This window comes from Prionailurus viverrinus, chromosome A3 (genome assembly GCF_022837055.1).
Source record: "Prionailurus viverrinus isolate Anna chromosome A3, UM_Priviv_1.0, whole genome shotgun sequence".
NCBI classification, from domain to species: Eukaryota; Metazoa; Chordata; class Mammalia; order Carnivora; family Felidae; genus Prionailurus; species Prionailurus viverrinus.
The window spans coordinates 24,313,155-24,332,934 of record NC_062563.1 but is presented as its reverse complement, the minus strand read 5'-3'; the positions used below and the strand labels follow the sequence as shown (position 1 = coordinate 24,332,934).

Here is a 19,780-nt window from a genome sequence, read left to right as displayed (position 1 = left end):
TTGTACATAAGTGTGGTACATGTACTTGCAGATGGGCCCATGTTTGAGTCCTGGGTCCCTGTATTTCTCCTTGTTTGTGCCTCTGTGTACAAATGTGCATCTCTCGTGACTACAACATTTTGTATTATTAGTATATATGATTTTATGCATGTGAGTGTACACAAACGAGCTGGTATATGGTACATATGTGGGGACATGTGTGCATGAGTGTGTGGAATGTGTTGGCATTTAGCCATAACTGGAGATGTTCTGAAGTTTCTGTGGTACTCATCGGTAGGCCAGTTAAGAAAATGGCTTTTTGCCTCTGGCATTCAGGGCTGTTTGCCAGCCTCTCTCTCTGTGTTCCTTCCCATTTTAGAGTGCTCTCTGTGCTTGGCTCCTCTCAGCCCTAGGAGGGCTAAGCCAAGGAAAGGATAGTAACTGACTCATCAAGCCAGGAGCTGGAAAGAGGCTGATAATCTGTGTAACCTCCAAGGCTTGGTTTCCCTGCTAGTCCCTGTCCTTCACACGATGAGGCAAAAAGGTCATGCCTTGAAATGAGAAAACCTGAGGATCTATTCTTGACTCTGCCAGTTATTATTGTTTGACCTTGGCCTAGCTATTACATCTCTGGGTTTTAGTTACCTCCCTCTTAGGTACTCCGTGTTGTAAGGAAAGGGAAGTAGCACAATGGCCTGCAGTATTTAGGGAGGGCTATTTCAGTCTTCTTAACCATTGCCTACAAGGCCCTATGTGATCTGACTGCTGCCTAACTCTCATTCTTACCTTTCTTCTTGTTCGCTGTGCTCCAGCCATACTGGCTTCATTACTATTCTTTGACTAGGTCGAGCTTTTTACTGCCTCAGTGCCTTTCCAAATTTCAATGTTCTCTCTGCCCAGGATACTTTTCTTAAGAATTCATATAATTGACTACTTCTCATTACTGAGATCCCAGGGGGAGGCCTTCTCTGACCATCTTAAAGTAGTTGTCCTCTAATGTTTATCAATATTTAAAATGCACATATCTTTTGAATCCACAGTTTCACTTCTAGTAATTCATCCTACTGTTATATTTATTTGCAAGTGAGTAAAATTAGATTTGAATAAAGATATTTATTTATTTTATTTTTTATTAAAAAAAATTTTTTTAATGTTTTTATTTATTTTTGAAGGAGAGAGAGAGAGACAGAGCGTGAGCAGGGGAGGAGCAGAGAGAGAGGGAGACACAGAATCCGAAGCAGGCTCCAGGCTCTGAGCTGTCAGCACAGAGCCTGACACAGGGCTTGAACTCACGAATTGTGAGATCATGACCTGAGCTGAAGTCGGATGCTTAACCGACTGAGCCACCCAGGCTCTCCATGAATAAAGATATTTATTGAAGCATTTATTTGTTAAATAAACTATGGCACATATAAACTGGAACTTTATGCAGATGACAAAGAAAATAAAATAGCATTGTAAGTCTTGATGGAGAATATCAAGTTATATTGTTAAATTTTTAAAAAAGAAAGATAATTGATCTCTATACTTAAGATTTGTGTCATTTATTGGATGTATATTATATTCAATAAAAAACATTATATAGAGGGGTGCCCAGGTGGCTCAGTTGGTTGAGCATCTGACTCTTGATTTCAGCTCAGGTCATGATCTGATGGTTTGTGGGTTTGAGCCCCATGTCAGGCTCTTTGATGACAGCAGTGAGCCTGCTTGAGATTCTCTCTCTCTTCCTCTCTTTCTTCCCCTACCCCCTCTTAAAATAAATAAATAAACATTAAGAAAAAAAAAAACCCACGATACAGGGGCACCTGGCTGGCTCAGTCAGTTAAGCGTCCAACTTTAGCTCAGGTCCTGAGTTCAGGCCCCATGTCGAGCTCTGTGCTGACAGCTCAGAGCTTGGAGCCTGCTTTGGATTCTGTGTCTCCCTCTCTGTCCCTCCCCTACTCATGCCCTGTCTCTCTCTCTCTCTCTCTTAAAGATAAATAAACATTAAAAAAAATTTAAAAATCACGATACAGAACAGTATGTATTGTATGCCATCATTTATGTAGAAAAAACAAGAATATGTAAACATAAATGCATGTATATGTGTTTCCATAACAGCCTGTCCCATGGTTAAAACAGCTCTTTCCCACCTCTTCCCACCTAAGGTGCTTTGTTGGGGACTGTGAGGTGCTTACCTCTTTTCTGAACAGCATTAAAATTCAATTTTTTAATTCAGTTTTTAAATTTCCATCTTCAGTGATATCCCAAGGACCTTATGAAAGATGCTAACAGTGTAATCTTCTAAAGTGATTATCTTGGTCATTCCACATTAGTTCAGTTGCCCTATGCCCTCCAACCTGTTAGGAATGGTCCTATCTACATATTGGCTATTTCTGGAAAGTTACACAACATAGTACTAACAGTGGTTGCCAGTTGGCAGTGATTGAGAAGTAGGGGTGGATGGACACTTTTCATTTCGTATCTTTTTATGTGGTACCATTAGTATGTATGTATTATTAAAAAAATCATAAAATTGAAAACAAAAACACCAGAGGAATATTCTTATTGTTAAATCTTCACGTATAATTATGAAAGTTCATTAAGATATCTTTTTAAAAATGTATTTCTCATCAGTCACTCGTTATTATATCATTCTTTTTTTTAATCTTTATTTTTGAGAGAGTGTGTGCATGTGCACGTGTGTGTGAGCGGGGGAGGGGCAGAGAGAGAGGGAGACAGATTTAGAAGCAGACTCCGGGCTCTGAGCTGTCAGCACAGAGCCTGATGTGGGGCTTGAACCCATGAATGTCAAGATCATGACCTGAACCGAAGTCAGACTCTTAACCCACTGAGCCACCCAGGCACCCCATTATATCATTCTTTATATCCCTCATAATGCTTATTATCTGAAATGATCTTGGCTGTATTTGTTACTTGTATACTTTTGCACTGTCATTGGAATATAAGCTCCATGTTTTCAGGGATCTTGTTCATCAGTGCTTTGTTTCTATACATGTATATAGCATATAGTATTTGTTGAATAAGCAAATGAACAAATGAGGGAATAACTGAAGGAAACCAGGCTGAGAGGAGTAGGAAGCAAGGCTGAGGAGGTAGACAGAAATCAGCTGATAGAAGGTGGTGATTCTGAAACTTTAAATATGTGTCAGAATCACCAAGTGAACCTTTATACCAGCTTGTAATAAAGTGGCAGATTCTTGGACCCTGAGATTCTGATTTAGTATATCTGTGGTAGAGCTCAGGAATCTGTATTTTAATAAGTTCCCTTGGGTACAGGTGATCTGGAGATCCCACTTTGAATAACACCAATGCAGTCTTGACACAGTGTTCAGGAGGAATCACATCTATGATACCATTTCTGCTTAATACATCCCTAGGATGGAAGAGAAGTGATCATCATCCCATTTTACCAACCTAAGTGAGGCTTGCAAATGGAAGTACATTATCCAATGATACACATCTTGTGTATAAAGTATATTTTAATTTTTTTTAAGTTTATTTATTTTGGGAGAGAGAGAGCAAGCGAGAGCCAGCAAGTGCACAAGCAGGGGAAGGGCAGAGAGAGAGAAGGAGAGGAAGAGAATCCCAAGCTGTCAGCACAGAGCCTGATGCAGGGCTTGAACTCACAAACTGAGAGATCCTGACCTGAGCCGAGACCAAGAGTCAGATGTTTAACTGACTGAGCCACCCAGGTGCCCCTAAAATGCTTAAGTATCTGACCAGTCAGAATAAGGTGTGATGGCAGATAGCTCACCCTCACAGGACATTCACAAGGAGCCTTGGTGTTACCAAATGGATATGTGACTGCTCCTGTTTTTTGTTTGAATATATATATTTTCCCTAATGACTGATTCTTTCTGATGTATCTCAGGGAGGGCAATGAACCAGAGGAGACCACCCAGATCACGTATCGTGAGCTTCTGATCCAAGTGTGTCGATTCAGCAATGTTCTCCAAAAACAGGGTGAGTGCAGGGGTATGAGAAGGGGACTGGAGGGGACTGCCTAGGGATATCTGAGGACTTAGGGAAGTAGACAAGGAATGGAAGGAATGTGGTACTAGGAGAACAGAAAAGGTCAGCTGTGCAGTGAGCAGTAGCTGAATGAGAAGGAGCAAGTAGCAACAGGAAGGGTACATGGTGCATGATCTGTGTCTTTTATTTGCAGGTATTCGGAAGGGCGACCGGGTGGCCATCTACATGCCCATGATACCAGAGCTCGTGGTGGCCATGCTGGCGTGTGCCCGCCTTGGGGCTCTGCACTCCATTGTGGTAGGAATTTGGGCTGGAAAAAGGGACCTAGTGGGGGATGGGGCTCTGGGGAGTTAGGGTGGGCCTGGATGATGAAGGAGCTTAAGAACCAAACTAAGGAGTTTAGAATGTTTGTTCCCTATCAGTTACCGAGTTTCTTCTAGGACCGTGGCTTAGAAACCCTGAAGGTTTTAAAAGTGTCTCTTTTCCTTGTTTACTCAGTTTCTAGGTCCTCCTCTCCCTTAGCCTTCCTTCTTTTCCCTAGTTTGCAGGCTTCTCTGCAGAGTCTCTATGTGAACGGATCCTGGATTCCAGTTGCAGCCTTCTTATCACTACAGGTGACTAATTCTCTCACCCCTTTTCCAGAACCTCCACACCTGAAGTTTTGGTCTCTAATTAGCTAGTTGGTATTTGTGACTGCTCAGCATAGAGGGTAGGCACTGCCTACCCTTACCTCCCGATTCCACCTCACATGACCCTCTCAGCTCAAATCAATTGGAAGAGCCAGAATCAAGAGGCCTACCTCAGGAAGGGCTCCATGAACATTGTGCTCACTAGGGATAAGGGGCTAGGAGTGTGATGCCTTTCTAAGTCCTGGAATGTCTATTTCTCCCCAAAGATGCCTTCTACAGGGGGGAAAAGCTTGTGAACCTGAAGGAACTGGCTGACGAGGCCCTGGAGAAGTGTCGGGAGAAGTAAGTGTGTTTGGTTGGCTACTGCTCTTGGTCAGCTGGGCCTTTCGCCAGTACCAGACTCCCTTTGTCCCTTCTATCCTAGATGGACATGGGTGGGTCCTGCCAAATTCTCTTTTGAGCAAGGCAGCCTACTACTTCAGGTTTTTCCTTCTAGGGGCTTCCCTGTGAGATGCTGCATTGTGGTCAAGCACCTGGGACGGGCAGAGCTGGGCACAGGTGACTCTCCCAGCCAGTCTCCCCCCATTAAGAGGCCATGCCCGGATGTGCAGGTGAGTCTGGTACTGCTCTGCTCTCATCTAGGCTCAAATTGGCTCCCTCTTCCTGTCCAGGAAGTTCTTAATGTCCTTTGCTTCCTCATCATAATGCTGAGAGGATCTGGGAACAGTCCTAGGAATGCCTCCTCCTCTGGGGGATTTTGACCTTGAATGTCAGTAGGGAGTCTCTCGTACTGTGGGAACTTAGCAGGAGAGATTATAAGGGAGACTCTATGCTGGTTGGGGTATCCTGGTGGGTATAAGGGACCTTCAGGACTTGGGTATAGGTTAAAAATGGGCTTAGTCAACCATAATTTTAAAAAAAAAGAAAGAAAGAAATGGGCTATTTGGGTAACCGTATACTGGACTATGTCTTGGAATGGGCTACCTATGTGGTCCCACGATGGAAGGACCAGAATTTGGCCCTCAAGATATGGTCCTTGTTAGCTTTGGATCCAGCACTTTTAGTGGAAATGATGGAAAAGTCCAAAGGTCTAAGGGCATGAAGGATGAAAGCTCCAGGGTCCAGAAGGACAAAGCATTCCTGAGATTCTGTGACTTGAGGGGCCTTGCATGGTCATAGGGCTATAGTCCACTCTGGGGAGATTGGAGACCCCATTCAGCATTAGGGATTATGAGCGTATAGATGCTGGGAACAAGATCAGGAAAATATAGGTTGGGGAGCCTAAAGGAAAGGAGGCTCTGGGGAGATTGGAGACCCCAATCTGGGTCTCCACTCTGGGGAGATTGGAGACCCCTTCAGCATTAGGGATTATGAATATATAGATGCTGGGAACAAGATCAGGAAAATATAGGTTGGGGAGCCTAAAGGAAAGGAGGCAGAAAAGGCTTGGAACACATTGACCCTTCCCTCCCACTTCCCTGTACACAGACCCTGCTCACCACCCTTTCCATGGGCTCTTAACAGGGTAAGCTGAAAGAGAAACCCAAACGCATCTGGCCCCAGGTATCCACCTCTGCACTGCCTTGGGTACTGCTTCTCTGCGTGTTTGTCTGTGTTTCCATCTGCTCTTTGCCTGTTTTCCCCATGGAGGTGGCTGCCAGTCCTAACCCCTTTCTGTCTGCCCCCTGGGGTCCTTTGCCATCTAAGTCACTCTGAAGAGTCATGAAACAAAATGCCTGTTGCTACCTCTCTGAACTGGCATAGAGCATGAATCTCAGAAAGGTAGCAACAAGCATCCCATTTCACTCCTGTTGCTTAGGACCTCTGTGGGAGAGATAACCAAGTAACTTGTCAGAAAGTTTTTACTATATACTTAGCTGGGGCAGAGCCCTGGGAGATAGGAGGAGAGCAAGTAGAGGAGGCACAGAACTTGACCTTAGGAATTCACCATCAAGTTGGGGATGAAAACCTCAGTTTTATATAGGACAACAGGGAAGAAAATTCCTAAATACCTTTATATAGTACTTTAGGATTTATAAACTGCACATAAACTCTCTGATATAATTAAGTGCTAGATTGACTAAAAATTACATTGTAGGTGATTCTGAGAAGGGAGATTCCTAAATGGGGGCTCAAAGCAGATTAGAATAGAGGGAAGACTAGACTTAGAGTCCAGAGACCAATTTAAAAAAAAATTTTTTTTTAATGTTTTTATTTATTTTTGAAGGAGAGAGAGAGACAGAGCATGAGCGGGGAAGGAGCAGAGAGAGAAGAAAACACAGAATTTGAAGCAGGCTCCAGTCTCTAAGCTGTCAGCAGAGCCCAATGCGGGGCTTGAACCCACAAACTGTGAGATCATGACCTGAGCTGAAGCCGGACGCTCAACCAACTGAGCCACCCAGGCGCCCCTAGAGACCAATTTTTTAAAAATAAAGTTTATTTATTTATCTTGAGAGAGAGTAAGAAAGTGCAAGTGGGGGAGGCGTAGAGAGAGAGGAAGAGGGAAGGAGAGAAATCCAAGCGTACTCCACACTGACAGTGTAGAGCCTGATGTGCGGCTTAAACCCATGAACCATCAGGTCATGACCTGAGCCGAAGTCCAATGCTTAACCGACTGAGCCACACAGGCGGCCCCTGAGACTGATTTTTAGCTGTATGACCTTAAATAAGTTGCTTCTTCTCTCTGGGTTTCAGTTCCCTTATCAATAATGGAGAGATGATAATACATGCTTGAAAGGAAACCACTTCCTCTATTAAAACAAAACATAAAATTCATTATTCCTCTAAATTTTACCTTCCTTATAGGGTCTCTTACTCTAAGTCTTCTATTATTAACCCCTTTGGCTAAGGGTAAATATAATCTTTTTTTCTCTGTTCTCATAGCATGGTGGAGACAGATCTGATTCCCAGGGTATATTACTTTCCTTTTAAAAGTCAGGCAGAGACCTAAGACATTTCTCTTGAAACAAACTCAGTGGTTAGAGTATAGACTCTGGAGTATAGACTCTGGAGCCACACTACTTGGGTTCAAATCCTAGTGCTGTCACTTGCTACTGTGGAAACTTGGACAAAGTACTTAAGCTCTCTTGCCTCGGTTTCCCCATCTGTTGAATAATGATAATAATTGTTCCTACCTGATAGGGTTTTGTCAGTATATATAACGTTTTTGACACATAGTAACTATAAATGTTAGTTTTTATTGCTTTTTTTTAAATGTTTATTTATTTTTGAGAGAGAGAGTGTATGAACAGAGGAGGGGCAGAGAGAGAGGGAGACACAGAATCTGAAGCAGCCTCCAGGTTCTGAGCTGTCCACACAGAGCCCGACGTGGGGCTTGAACCCACAGACTGTGAGATCATAAACCTGAGCCAAAACCGGCCACTTAACCGGCTCGGCCACCCAGGCACCCCGTAACTTTTATTGCTTTTAACTTAGCAGACAGCCTGGCATTTCTAAAAGGGAAACCAGAAAAGAAATAAGCTCCTATAATTCTTAATACCAGAGACCTTTAGGCCACAGGCTCTGAACTTTTGGTTCTTGGAAGTGAAAATAATCAGTTACCCAAAACCAAAGACCATAAGAGTAGGCTTACGAAGTCCAGGTTTATTGGTCTGATAATGGCAGTCAAAGCTGCAGAAATTTCGGGAGAGCTCTATACCCCATCATCCTTAAGCATTTTTCAAGGGAGCACTTGGCACAATTTGGAGGTACTCTTCTCAATCATGTCACCTATGAGCTTCCTCACGTTCCTCTCTCATACCTGGCAGTTGCCTTCCCTGAGGCTATCCTGGTCCAAGGACAAAGGCCAACTCCATTCTTACTTCAGAAAAATGAGATCTTTTCCTGGTTCAAAGCTCTGGGCCCTCATAGGCACACACCCAATTCACAACCAACGAGTTTGCACCACTAATTGAGCTCACCCTGCTTCCTGGTGCTGTTTATCGGTTCCACACCTGGAATACTGGCCCTTTTCACCCACATACCCACAAAGGAAACCATTTTGCAAGATTACAAGAATCTCCTCATTGCCACAGTGTAACTCTGCTTTGCCCTTACATGTACCTAGTGCCTTTTCTATGACAATTCAAACCAGTACTGTAGACAAGTACCATTTGCCCAAAGCAATACTGACACTCTTCTGCTTAAATACATTAATGCTCTCATCTCAAGTAGATCATTTGGCAGAAACAAAGTGCCCATGTGATAATGTATGTGTAGGCCCCTGTGGCTATTCCATTAAAAAATAAGGTGTGTTTTAGTGTTTTCTAGCTTGTGGGCAGTGTCTTTCTCTTGTTTCTTTTTCTTCTTCTTCTCCTTCTTCTTCTTCTTTTTAATGGTGCCTTATTCAGCCTGGGCTTGTCATTCTTGTGATGTTTATGTGCCAGAAACTTCAAATTCTCTAAAGTAAGGGGCAGGTTGTACAGAAAGAGATGAGTGGCTGGAGAATCATTTTATAATTTATCAAGGTATGTGTTTAACACTTGGGGGTTTTTAAACCAAATATGTACACAGTAAATTAGCATATAGCTATACATTGGGAATAGGGAGTAGGGTGTTTCTCTTACATGATCATGTCTACCTGCAAGCCAGGGCCATTGAACATACAAGAAGCTAATTAATATGAAAGGACTTTGTGATAGCTAAAGCAAACCCAAAACAGTTCCCATTATCACACCCTTAAATTTATGTCCTAGAGGAGTTCAGTGGAACTGAACTAACTTCTATCCTTCCTGACATTCATCAGTCTTTCCCACTCCAAAGGACAATTCAAGGTTTGATGTTTACCAGATAATGCCTTTTTCTTTTGATGTTCCCCAAATCCTGTGAGACCGTTAGGGAAAGAAGAATTATCCTCATTTTATTTATTTAAAAAAATTTTTTTAAAATGTTTATTTTTGAGAGAGAGCCGGCAAGGGGCAGAGAGAGAAGAGGACACAGAATCCAAAACAGGCTCCAGGCTCTGAGCTGTCATGTCAGCACAGAGCCCAATGCGGTGCTTGAACCCACAAACCATGAGATCATGACCTGAGCTGAAGTCGGATGCTTAACCTACTAAGCCACCCGGGTGCCCAGAACTGTCCTCATTTAAAAATGAACCGACTTTAGGTAAAGTGACTTGCCCAAGGTCATATGTAGTTAGGAAGTGGCAGAACCAGGATTGAGATCCAGTGTAATATTTGGACAAGTTCAGGGAATCTCAACTTCCCTTAGCACAGGGTAGACTCAGAAAGGTGGCTGTTTAGAGAGCTGATATAACTAGGAAAGTAAAATAGTTTCAAGGAGAGGCTAGAAAAATTTCAGGATAACAGATTCAGAAGTAGTTATCAAAGACACTCCAGTAGAGGGGGACACCCCTCTCCTGGGAGAAGTCCATGTTGGTCCTTTTCCACCAACGTAAAGCAGGTTTTGTGCTGAATGGAACCTCAAACAAATATGTCTGTGGGAAACCCATTGGTACCAGTGGTGTAAAGGCAGGGGTGGAGCTAGGGTACAAACCTGCAGATGTGGATAAGGTCTAGACATTCAGGAAAAGGCGCTTGGACCAAAAGCTGTTGACTTTTTTCAATACTAACAGGGCCAGGTGCCCGCTTCACCTGCAGGCTCTGACTAATTTTGCATTTCTGAATTGGGTGGTGTCTGCATCCCTGCTGATAAGCCACTAGTCCCATAAGTACATATGTTTATATGTAGGCCTGTGTGTGTATATTCATTCATCCAAAAAAAAAAAAAATGTAGAGTATGTATTGAGTGCCAGGCATTTTGCTCACTGTTGGGGAGAAAGAAAGAAAGAGAGAGAGAGAGAGAGAGAGAGAGAGAGAGAGAGAGAGAGAGAAAGAAAGAAAGAAAGAAAGAAAGAAAGAAAGAAAGAAAGAAAGAAAGAAGTCAAACATGCCACTGCACTCATAGAGTTCACTATTTGGTTGGGAAGACAGTAATCAAGCAAATAACTAAATAAAATAACTGGAAATATGTACTGTATAGGAAAGAAACATGGTGTTGTGATCAAGAAAAGTAACAAGGGTGCGGATGGGGTTGGGAATCTACCAGATACTGTTTAGGGAAAACCCTTCCATGAAGGTGACATTTAAGCTACGAACTGAAGGATGAGAAGGGACCAACCAAGGTGCCCTCCTCAACCTGATACCACATAAGAGGAGCTCTGGAGTAGGGTGTTAGGAGTACCCAAGAAGCCTGGTGTTCTGCTCCTGTTCTCTGTTGCATTCCACCCTCACAGTTCCCTCCCTCCCAGCACCCCCACCTGGGGTTACTACCCCAATCCCAGGTGCCAGGTAGGTGGGTCTCTACTCCTATCTTGAGCTGTTACAGTTCTTCCCTGCCCATTCCTGTCTTCCTACCCCTGCAGATCTCCTGGAACCAAGGGATTGACTTGTGGTGGCATGAACTCATGCAAGAGGCAGAGGATGAGTGTGAGCCTGAGTGGTGTGATGCTGAGGACCCACTCTTCATCCTGTACACCAGTGGCTCCACAGGCAAACCCAAGGCAAGTATGTGCGTGTGTGCATGCATGCGTACGTGTGTGTGTGTGTGTGTGTGTGTACTGTGTAGTGGTGAGAAATGAGTTTCTGAGGAAGAATGATGATACAGATTTTACTCTCTAATCCTGAGTTTGGGAACTGTCACATTACCTTTTCTAAATCAAATTAAGACATAAATCCTCGGGGAGACTGGGTGCCGCAGTCAGTTGAGCATCTAAATTTTTAAAAAAAATTTTTAATGCTTTATTTATTTTTGAGAGAGAGACAGAGTGTGAGCAGGGAAGGGGCCACGAGAGAGGGAAACACAGACTCTGAAGATGGCTCCAGGTTCTGAGCTGCCCACACAGAGTCCGATGTAGGGATTGAATCATGAACCGCGAGAGCACGACCTGAGCCAAGTCTGGCGCTTAACCAACTGAGCCACCCAGGCGCCTGAAGCATCCAACTCTTGATTTTGCCTCAGGTCATGATCCTGGGGTTGTGGGATTGAGCCCTATATCAGACTCTGTGCTGAACATGAGACTACTTAAGATTCTCTCTCTCTTTCCCTCTGCCCCTCTCCCCTACTTGCATTCTCTCTATTTAAAAAAAAAAAGAATTTGAAAAAGACATAAATCCTCAATCATTAAATGTTGACGCCCAGGGTGAGATAGTTTAGGTGGGGGCTTTCATGAGTGCCCAGAAAAGGAGAAAAGGATCAGTTCATGTATCTGACTGTTCCTTGTCTGTGCCCTGTGGTTTGATTGAAGGAGAGCTGTGCTGTGAACTCAAGGCCAATGGAGATTGGCCACAGGGATTCTTACTGGACTCCTAGACTATGTCTCTTAGAGTTCAGTTCCTTCCACAAGTCACACTGTTAACATCTAGTCCTTCCCAGGGCACAGTGTGTGAGCCAGAAACAAAACTGATTTTTCCATCAACTTAAAAGATTTATCATACTACCTTCCACTCACCTCATCCCTAAATTCTTCTCTGTATATGCTTGAATATCTCTTAGTGGGGCTTTAGAAGCACAGTTTTGGCCTCTTTTTCCTAGGGATGGGGTACTGGTAGAGGAAGCAAAGAAGATTATCTTCTTTTCCCACTCTCACTCTGTCAATGTGTAATTGAATGTGTGTGCATAAATATAAAACAGAGACACTGTTCGATGTGAGTGTTCTAGAAGTGCTCATGTGTGTGAAAGTGGTGGCTCAGAAATACCATTTTAGGGTATGGATATGAATGACAGGCTGACTATGCATGTGTATGGGTGTGAGATGGGAACATGGAGAAAAAGGGATAGAAGAGAGATGGATGCTATGAAAGGGGTGCTGGCAGGGCTAGAATCCCTGAGGAGGATCTTCCTCTAGCTCTGTCCAGCCTATGTATGTTTGGTGGTCTGTGGGGGTGAGCCCAAGGCCCCAACCTGAGGCCCTATTCTTCCTCCAGGGTGTAGTACACACTGTTGGGGGCTACATGCTCTATGTGGCCACAACCTTCAAGTATGTATTTGACTTCCACGCAGAGGATGTGTTCTGGTGCACAGCAGACATCGGCTGGATCACCGGCCATTCCTACGTCACCTATGGGCCATTGGCCAATGGTGCCACCAGTGTTTTGGTGAGAAGGGAGCTGGGACTCAAGGATACTTGGCTTACTTAGGGGATGGACAAGATGGTCATAGATGACAATCTCCCAAGGTCACTTGGTTTATGGACAGGGGTACTTACACAATGACCTGTTTCCTGGAGAAAGGGGAGTTCTGAGGGGGTTATATATACTGACTGGGAAGTTCTCTTGGTTTATCTGGTAAGGGAGTGAAGACATGGGTTTGTTAGAGGGGCAAAATACTGAGCCTGAGGGTATGGTAGGGGAACTGAGGGACTGTTGGGAAGGGACTGGGAATGACCAGCCTTCACTGGGGTTAGTTTGAGGGGATTCCCACATACCCGGATGTGAGCCGCCTGTGGAGCATCGTGGATAAGTACAAGGTGACCAAGTTCTATACAGCACCCACGGCCATCCGCCTGCTCATGAAGTTTGGAGATGAGCCTGTCACCAGGTGAGACCCCCCTTCCTGGCTGCTGCCCCATGAGTGTTCCTCAGAGCTAGGTGCTGACCTTTGTGTAGTCTTTTCCATTCCATTGTTCCAACTCCTTGGCCTAGAATAGGGGAGGGGGCAGAAGAGCCTAGGCATGTTTTCCTGGTTCCCATTGGTACTCAGAGCCTTCCTCTTTCTCCACTCCCCTGCCCAAGGCATAGCCGGGCATCCTTACAGGTGCTAGGCACAGTGGGTGAACCCATTAACCCTGAGGCCTGGCTGTGGTACCACCGGGTGGTCGGTGCCCAGCGCTGTTCCATCGTGGACACCTTCTGGCAGACAGAGACAGTGAGTAAAGGATTCAGAAGGCTGGGGCTCAGGGACAGTGTGGGAAAACTGACTCAAACTCCTGATGTCTGACTTTCACAGGGTGGCCATATGCTGACCCCCCTCCCTGGTGCCACACCAATGAAGCCTGGTTCTGCTGTGAGTGTGACTCCCCTGCCTAGTCCTAGGCTAAGCAGGAATAGAATCTCGGGACATTTGGCCTAGGCAGAGGGTGGGGAACTAGATTGATATGTGTGAGGAATCTGGGGCTCTGGGGATCCTTGGGAGAGGTAGAGAATTGAGTCAGAGTTGCCACATTCCTGTTCTTGAGTCCTGTCTCCTGCTTGCTTCTAGACCTTCCCGTTCTTTGGTGTAGCTCCTGCAATCTTGAATGAGTCTGGGGAAGAGTTGGAAGGTGAAGCTGAAGGTTACCTGGTAAGGCCCTAACCCTTGGATGTCTTTTAGGAGTTGGGGGAAAGAGTACTGCAACGAATGTTGTACTTTGCTTCAGAGTTTAGAACCTAATCTCTGTTGGTGGGTGCTTGTGGGTAAAGCTCCATGATTGAGAGTTTATCCTCTGCAGAGAGACCCTGGAGGAAATCCTTCTGGATACTTTGCCTGCCTCTCTGCCTTTTGGCCCACTTTGGCTCTTGAGGCCTCTGCTCAAAGATTCCTGATGATGCCTTTTTGGGTCCAGAAAACTTAGGCCCAACTCTTCCTTTGACAAATATTCTAGTGTGAAAGGAGTCTTTAAAACATAGTGGAAAATCATATAGGCTCCAGAGTCAACCTGCTTGGGTTCAAATCCTGGCTCTGCCCCTTCTGGGACCTCAGATAGGTGGCCTAGTACCTCTGAACCTTAAATTTCCTCATCTGTAATATAGGGTTATATAGTACCTTTGTCTCCTAAAGTTGCTGGATTGGTTAGATAACCCATGTGAAGGATTTAGCACAGAATCTAAGTTAGTGTTTAACAAATGTTAGATGTTGTGATTTTTGTACTAGTACTTGTAGGAAGATAACCTACCCCGCCCCCCTTCGATCCTACTTTACTAAGAGCAAGTTAGTTACAAGGGCAGGACATAAATCCAGACCTTTTGACTCTTAGCCTGGAAATTTCATGTATCTCATCAGTCTACTGCCACAGGATATTATTAATTGGGGCAATAATTATTTATTCATTTTTATGTGACTATCTTCACTTATATCAAACTGGACCTGATTTCCTGAGGAGACTCAAATTTACTAAATGCTTATCACTAATAGAACATTGTACTAGACAGGGGTGCCTGGATGGCTCAGTCGGTTAAGTCCAACTTCAGCTCAGGTCATGATCTCACAGTTTGTGAGTTCAAGCCCCGCATCGGGCTCTGTGCTGGCAGCTCGGAGCCTGGAGCCTGCTTTGGAATTTGACTCCCTCTTTGCCCCTCTCCTGCTCACACTATGTCTCTCAAAAAATAAAAATGTTAAAAAAAATTTTTTTGTAATTAAAAATACATTGTACTAGACAGCTTCCACATATCATTAATTCAATCCTCCCAACAACTTTGGGAGGTTGAGATTATTTTCTCTGATTTACAGAAGAGGATCCTGAAGCTCAGAGAGGTAAAGTTACTAACCTGAGGTCACACAGTTAGTAAATGGTAGATCTGGGATTCTAAACCTGGATTGTCTATCTCTGAAGCCTGTACTTTGTTCTACTTCTCAGAAAGGGCATTCAAGCCATTTCTTCTCAGGTTTGGCAAGACTGTGATTGTCTTCCAGTGAGGCAGTGTAGCAGATGTGACCACTGTGCCTTTCTCACTCCCTAGGTGTTCAAGCAGCCCTGGCCAGGAATCATGCGCACAGTCTATGGGAACCATGAACGCTTTGAGGCCACCTACTTTAAGAAGTTCCCTGGGTACTATGTGACAGGAGATGGTGAGCCTTAGCTATCCCTTTCCCACACCTCCCACCAAGAGATGTATCTTCCCCTTCCTTTTTCAGGAAGAGTTGGTTAGGGGTGAAGAGTAACAGAGAGAGGAACGTATTCTATGTGTCAGTGCCTAATATCCAGGCAGAGCTATACAGAAGACTGTAACAGCAGGTATGAGTGTTGTATGGAAAGTCTCAGCATGGAACCATCTGATTTGATATATGAGGAAAGAGGTTCTTGTTTCCATTGTTCCTGTGCTAAAAGAGATGGGGCATGCAGCAGAATGTATTATTATGTCATGTGCATCCTCATGTCTAGAGCCTGTGTTTGGCCATGACTCTATCCACCAATCCATTTATCCATAACGATTTATTACCTACTATGTCTAGGCACTGATCTAAGCACAGGGGATATTACCATGAATAAGGTAGACAAGGCCTCTGTTCACACGGGGCTTATATTCTAGCAAAGGGAGATAGACAATAAATACAGCAAACAAGTAAATAAGCTTATCTTAGTGACAAGTGCTATGAAGAAAAATAAACAGTGTTACAGGATAAAGGATGTCTGCAGGAATGGCCACCATACATGGGCTGGTGAGAGAAGGCTTCGTGGAAGTGATATTTGACCAGAGACCTATAGAGTGAGAAGGCAGCCAGGCATGGGAAAATTTTGGAGTAAGAGTGAGTGTTCTGTGCAGAGACATAAGCTTGAAATGTCTGAGGAGCAGACCAAAACCTGTGTGGCTGAAGTATAGTGAGCAAAGGGAAGGAAAGAATATTACATGAAGTTGGAGAGGTAGATAATGTAGGACCTTGTGGGTCGTGGTGAAGACTTTGGATTTTATCCAAAATCCAAATGTGTACAATGGGGGAGACCTTTATGGGTTGTTAAGCAGACAAGTGACAAGAACTGGTTTATTGTTTAGAAAATAACTGATTTATGGAGAACAGACTTTAGGTGAGTATATTAGTTATCTGTTGCCATGGAACAAATTACCTCCAAACTTGGCAGCTTAAAATGACAGATATCTCACAATTTCTGAGGATCAGGAATTTGTTAGTGGCTTTGTCAGAAATTCTCATTGAGAGTCTCTCATGGGTTGCAGTGAAGCTGTTGGTTGGGGCTGCAGTCATTTGAAGGTTTAATTGAGCCTGGAGGACCTATTGCCAAGCTCACTCATGTGGCTGTTGGCAGCAGCCCTCAGTTCCTCACCTCTCCACAGGGCTACTCATGACATGGCAGCTGACTTCCCCCAGAGCATACAATCTGAGAGAATGCCACCAACATAGAAGCCACGGCGTCTTCTATAATCTAATGTCAGAAACGACATCCCATTACTTCTGCCAAATTCTGTTGATCATGCAGACTAACCCAAGTACAATGAGGAAGAGGACTACACAGAAGTCTGAATATCATCAGAAAGTGGAAATCAGTGTGGCTATCTTGGAGGCTGGCTACCATGGTATAGAAGCAGGAAGATTGTTAGGAGACTACTGCAGTGGGTGTAGCAGTTTGATAATATGGATCGTGTACCCTACTGTGAGGTATTTATCATGTTGTGTATTTCTTCTCTTTCTAGGCTGCCGACGGGACCGGGATGGCTATTATTGGATCACTGGAAGGATTGATGACATGCTGAATGTATCTGGTGAGGGCCAGGGACTGTTTTCCCTTCTCATTAGCACTACTTCCCCAGCAAGTCCCAGCTAAAGCCTTCCAAGAGAACCAGGATGTCCTTGGCCAAACCATACTTACAGTGCAGCATTCAGTTTTGGGTAGAGGTTTTGGAGGAAGAGTTATAAACACTGGAATGTGCTTAGAGGAAGGGAACCAGGATGGTGGGACAACCAAAGCAGATCATGTGAGGAATGAATGAAGGGGCTTCCCCATTTGACCAGACCAGGACAGCCCTCTAGGCACAGATGGAACAGGGGCTGGGGTAGAGCATGGGATCTCTCTCATGGCACTTTCTTTCCCTTGACAAGGACATCTGCTGAGCACAGCAGAGGTGGAGTCAGCACTTGTGGAACATGAGGCTATTGCAGAGGCAGCTGTGGTCGGCCATCCTCATCCTGTGAAGGGCGAATGCCTCTACTGCTTTGTCACCCTGTGTGATGGCTACACCTTCAGCCCCACCCTCATCGAGGAACTCAAGAAGCAGAGTGAGAAGCCTCCCTAAGCAGGGACTGTAGGGACTGTCCTGATGGCCAAGTTACCACAGCAAGTTGTTGGGAAGAGGCTAGAGCAAGCTGCCCCCCAAACTATAAACCAGATCCTAGGGGGCCTTCGGGGCTGATTGCCACCTTCCCGTTCAGTCTCCTCTAGTCTCTCCACTAGGATAATAATGGCTGACATTTATAGAATTCTCTTTGCCACCACTGGGCTAAGTGCTTTAAATGCATTAATCCATTTTATACCTATAATCACCACTGTGAAATAGATCCTATTGTTACCTCATCCTAAAGATGAAGAAATTGGAGCTCAGAGAAGTTAAATCACTTGCCCAAGGCCACACTGCTAATAAAGTGGGATTTAAACTCTAGAAGGTGGATTCTTAGAGTTGGAGTTCCATGAAGGAAGACTGATACGAAATGAGATAGTAGAAGTGTGTTGAAAAGAGAGAAAGACCAGGGTGCCTGGGTGGCTTAGCCGGTTAAGTGTGTGACTCTTGATCTCAGCTTAGGTCTTGATCTCAAGGTTGTGAGTTCAGGCCCCATGTTGGTTGGGCCCTGCACTGGGCTCCACACTGGGCATGGAGCCTACTTAAAAAAAAGAGAGAGAAAGGCAGTGACTCTAAGAATGATTCTGTGGGCAGAGCCTTGAAGAGAAAATAGGTGGGGAACAAAGCCATGGTTTTGGGAGCCTGGCTAATGATACTGAAGAAATGCTTAATGATTTGTTGGTTACAGTTAGAGAAAAAATTGGCCCCATTGCCACACCGGATTATATCCAGAATGCACCTGGCTTGCCTAAAACCCGCTCAGGTATGTTCAAAGGCCTCAAGTGATTGGGTTTGGGATTGGCCAAGGCCTAGTGGTGGCAGAATGTGTGTGGATGGAAGCCATTTTGGCAGGGCTGGAGTGGGTCAGTGCTATCACCACATAACCAGAAGGCTGTGGTCCCCTAGGGAAAATTATGAGGCGGGTGCTTCGGAAGATTGCTCAGAATGACCACGACCTGGGGGACACGTCTACTGTGGCTGACCCAACTGTCATCTGCCAGCTCTTCAACCACCGCTGCCTGACCATCCAGTAAACAAGACCCTGCCCTTCACCCAGGCTTGCCCCTGCTTGGCTTTGCAAAGTTTTCCCATCCTCCCTGCCCCCATCCAGGAGTGCTGAGGGCCAGTGCAGACCCACACCACCTCTCTTGACCAGCTGTCTGGGACTGAGGACCAGCTTTGCCCCTGTGTGGAGGCAACTTCCTGTGGTTGCCAGATAGATAGGACATGGCCCAGGTTAGCATCAGCTTGCTGAGCCCCTAGACTTTAAGAGCCCTTGGAGCCCAGAACAGGACCTGAAGGTCATGTCCCTTACTCAAGTTAAGAATGTAGAGGACAAGTGAGGGCCTAGACTGAAGCAGGTAAGCAGCTCTGTAATCCTGTCAGCTCTCTCAGGAAGCACCACTACTTATCTTGGGTATGCATTTTCCCCTAGAAATGCCTGTTTGTGAGTCCCAGAACAGTTATTATTTTTTTAAATACTTTGCTGGTTCTGTTCTGGATCTGAATTCCCTTTTGTGCCAGATGGCAGTGCTTTTCTGCCCATTTGCTTCAGGGGCTGTGCAGGCAGGCTCAGTTTCCAGAGGGTTTTCAGATCATCTGCTGCTTTGCTGGAGTAAATGTGTTTTGTTCTTAGGGCCAGAAGAGCTTATCTTCCTTGTCCTCTGTTCCCATCCTTCCATGAACAGTCCTTCCCATAAGAGACACTCCCAGATGAAATTCTTCTTGCTCCAGTCATTCTCAGGCCCTATGGTTATAGGAATAAAGTCTGTGACCTTAAGAAGGCAGTGACTTGTTTTCTTAGGTGTCTTACAGACTGTGTACTTGCTAGCTGTTCTGATTTGTGTGGGGGGTGGGAAAGGGAGTGGTTTTCCTCAGGCATACCCCAATATCCTATTTCCAGAACTTTTGGTTTGGGCAGATCTAGGCAGGGCTTCATTTATAGGCCCTTTGGCAAGCTCCTGAATTAAGCAGGAAAGCAACTAAAGCCAGTTCACACCTGTGATGTCCCATCATGGCTGCATTATTTCCTGAGCTCCTGCCAAGGGACCCTCTTCTCCGTATGATCCTATGGGAGCATTACTGAGTGACTAAAGATTGGAACTTCAAGGTTCTATCCTAGGGACTGGGGCTAGGGAGATTGATTACAGCCAAGTCATTTCCCCTGTTCTAATCCACTTTAAGTGTGCTGACCCAGATTATAGCTCCTCCCCC

General features: G+C 44.9%; 1 protein-coding gene across 2 annotated transcripts in view; it reads left to right on the top strand.

The window, feature by feature from the left end:
• ACSS2 (acyl-CoA synthetase short chain family member 2) overlaps nt 1–19,349 on the top strand; it is a 51,116-nt gene extending 31,767 nt beyond the window's left edge. For both annotated transcript variants that reach the window (XM_047851484.1, XM_047851485.1), the window contains exons 3-18: nt 3,854–3,945; nt 4,148–4,251; nt 4,496–4,568; nt 4,850–4,925; nt 5,080–5,194; nt 10,948–11,085; nt 12,509–12,679; nt 12,988–13,121; nt 13,316–13,448; nt 13,530–13,586; nt 13,782–13,862; nt 15,239–15,347; nt 16,925–16,993; nt 17,331–17,507; nt 18,255–18,329; nt 18,473–19,349. In XM_047851484.1, coding sequence (XP_047707440.1) covers nt 3,854–3,945; nt 4,148–4,251; nt 4,496–4,568; nt 4,850–4,925; nt 5,080–5,194; nt 10,948–11,085; nt 12,509–12,679; nt 12,988–13,121; nt 13,316–13,448; nt 13,530–13,586; nt 13,782–13,862; nt 15,239–15,347; nt 16,925–16,993; nt 17,331–17,507; nt 18,255–18,329; nt 18,473–18,600 — 1,732 coding nt within the window. In that variant the 3' untranslated portion in view covers nt 18,601–19,349. The remainder of the gene's footprint in view (nt 1–3,853; nt 3,946–4,147; nt 4,252–4,495; nt 4,569–4,849; nt 4,926–5,079; nt 5,195–10,947; nt 11,086–12,508; nt 12,680–12,987; nt 13,122–13,315; nt 13,449–13,529; nt 13,587–13,781; nt 13,863–15,238; nt 15,348–16,924; nt 16,994–17,330; nt 17,508–18,254; nt 18,330–18,472) is intronic.
• The last annotated feature ends 431 nt before the right edge of the window (nt 19,350–19,780 follow it).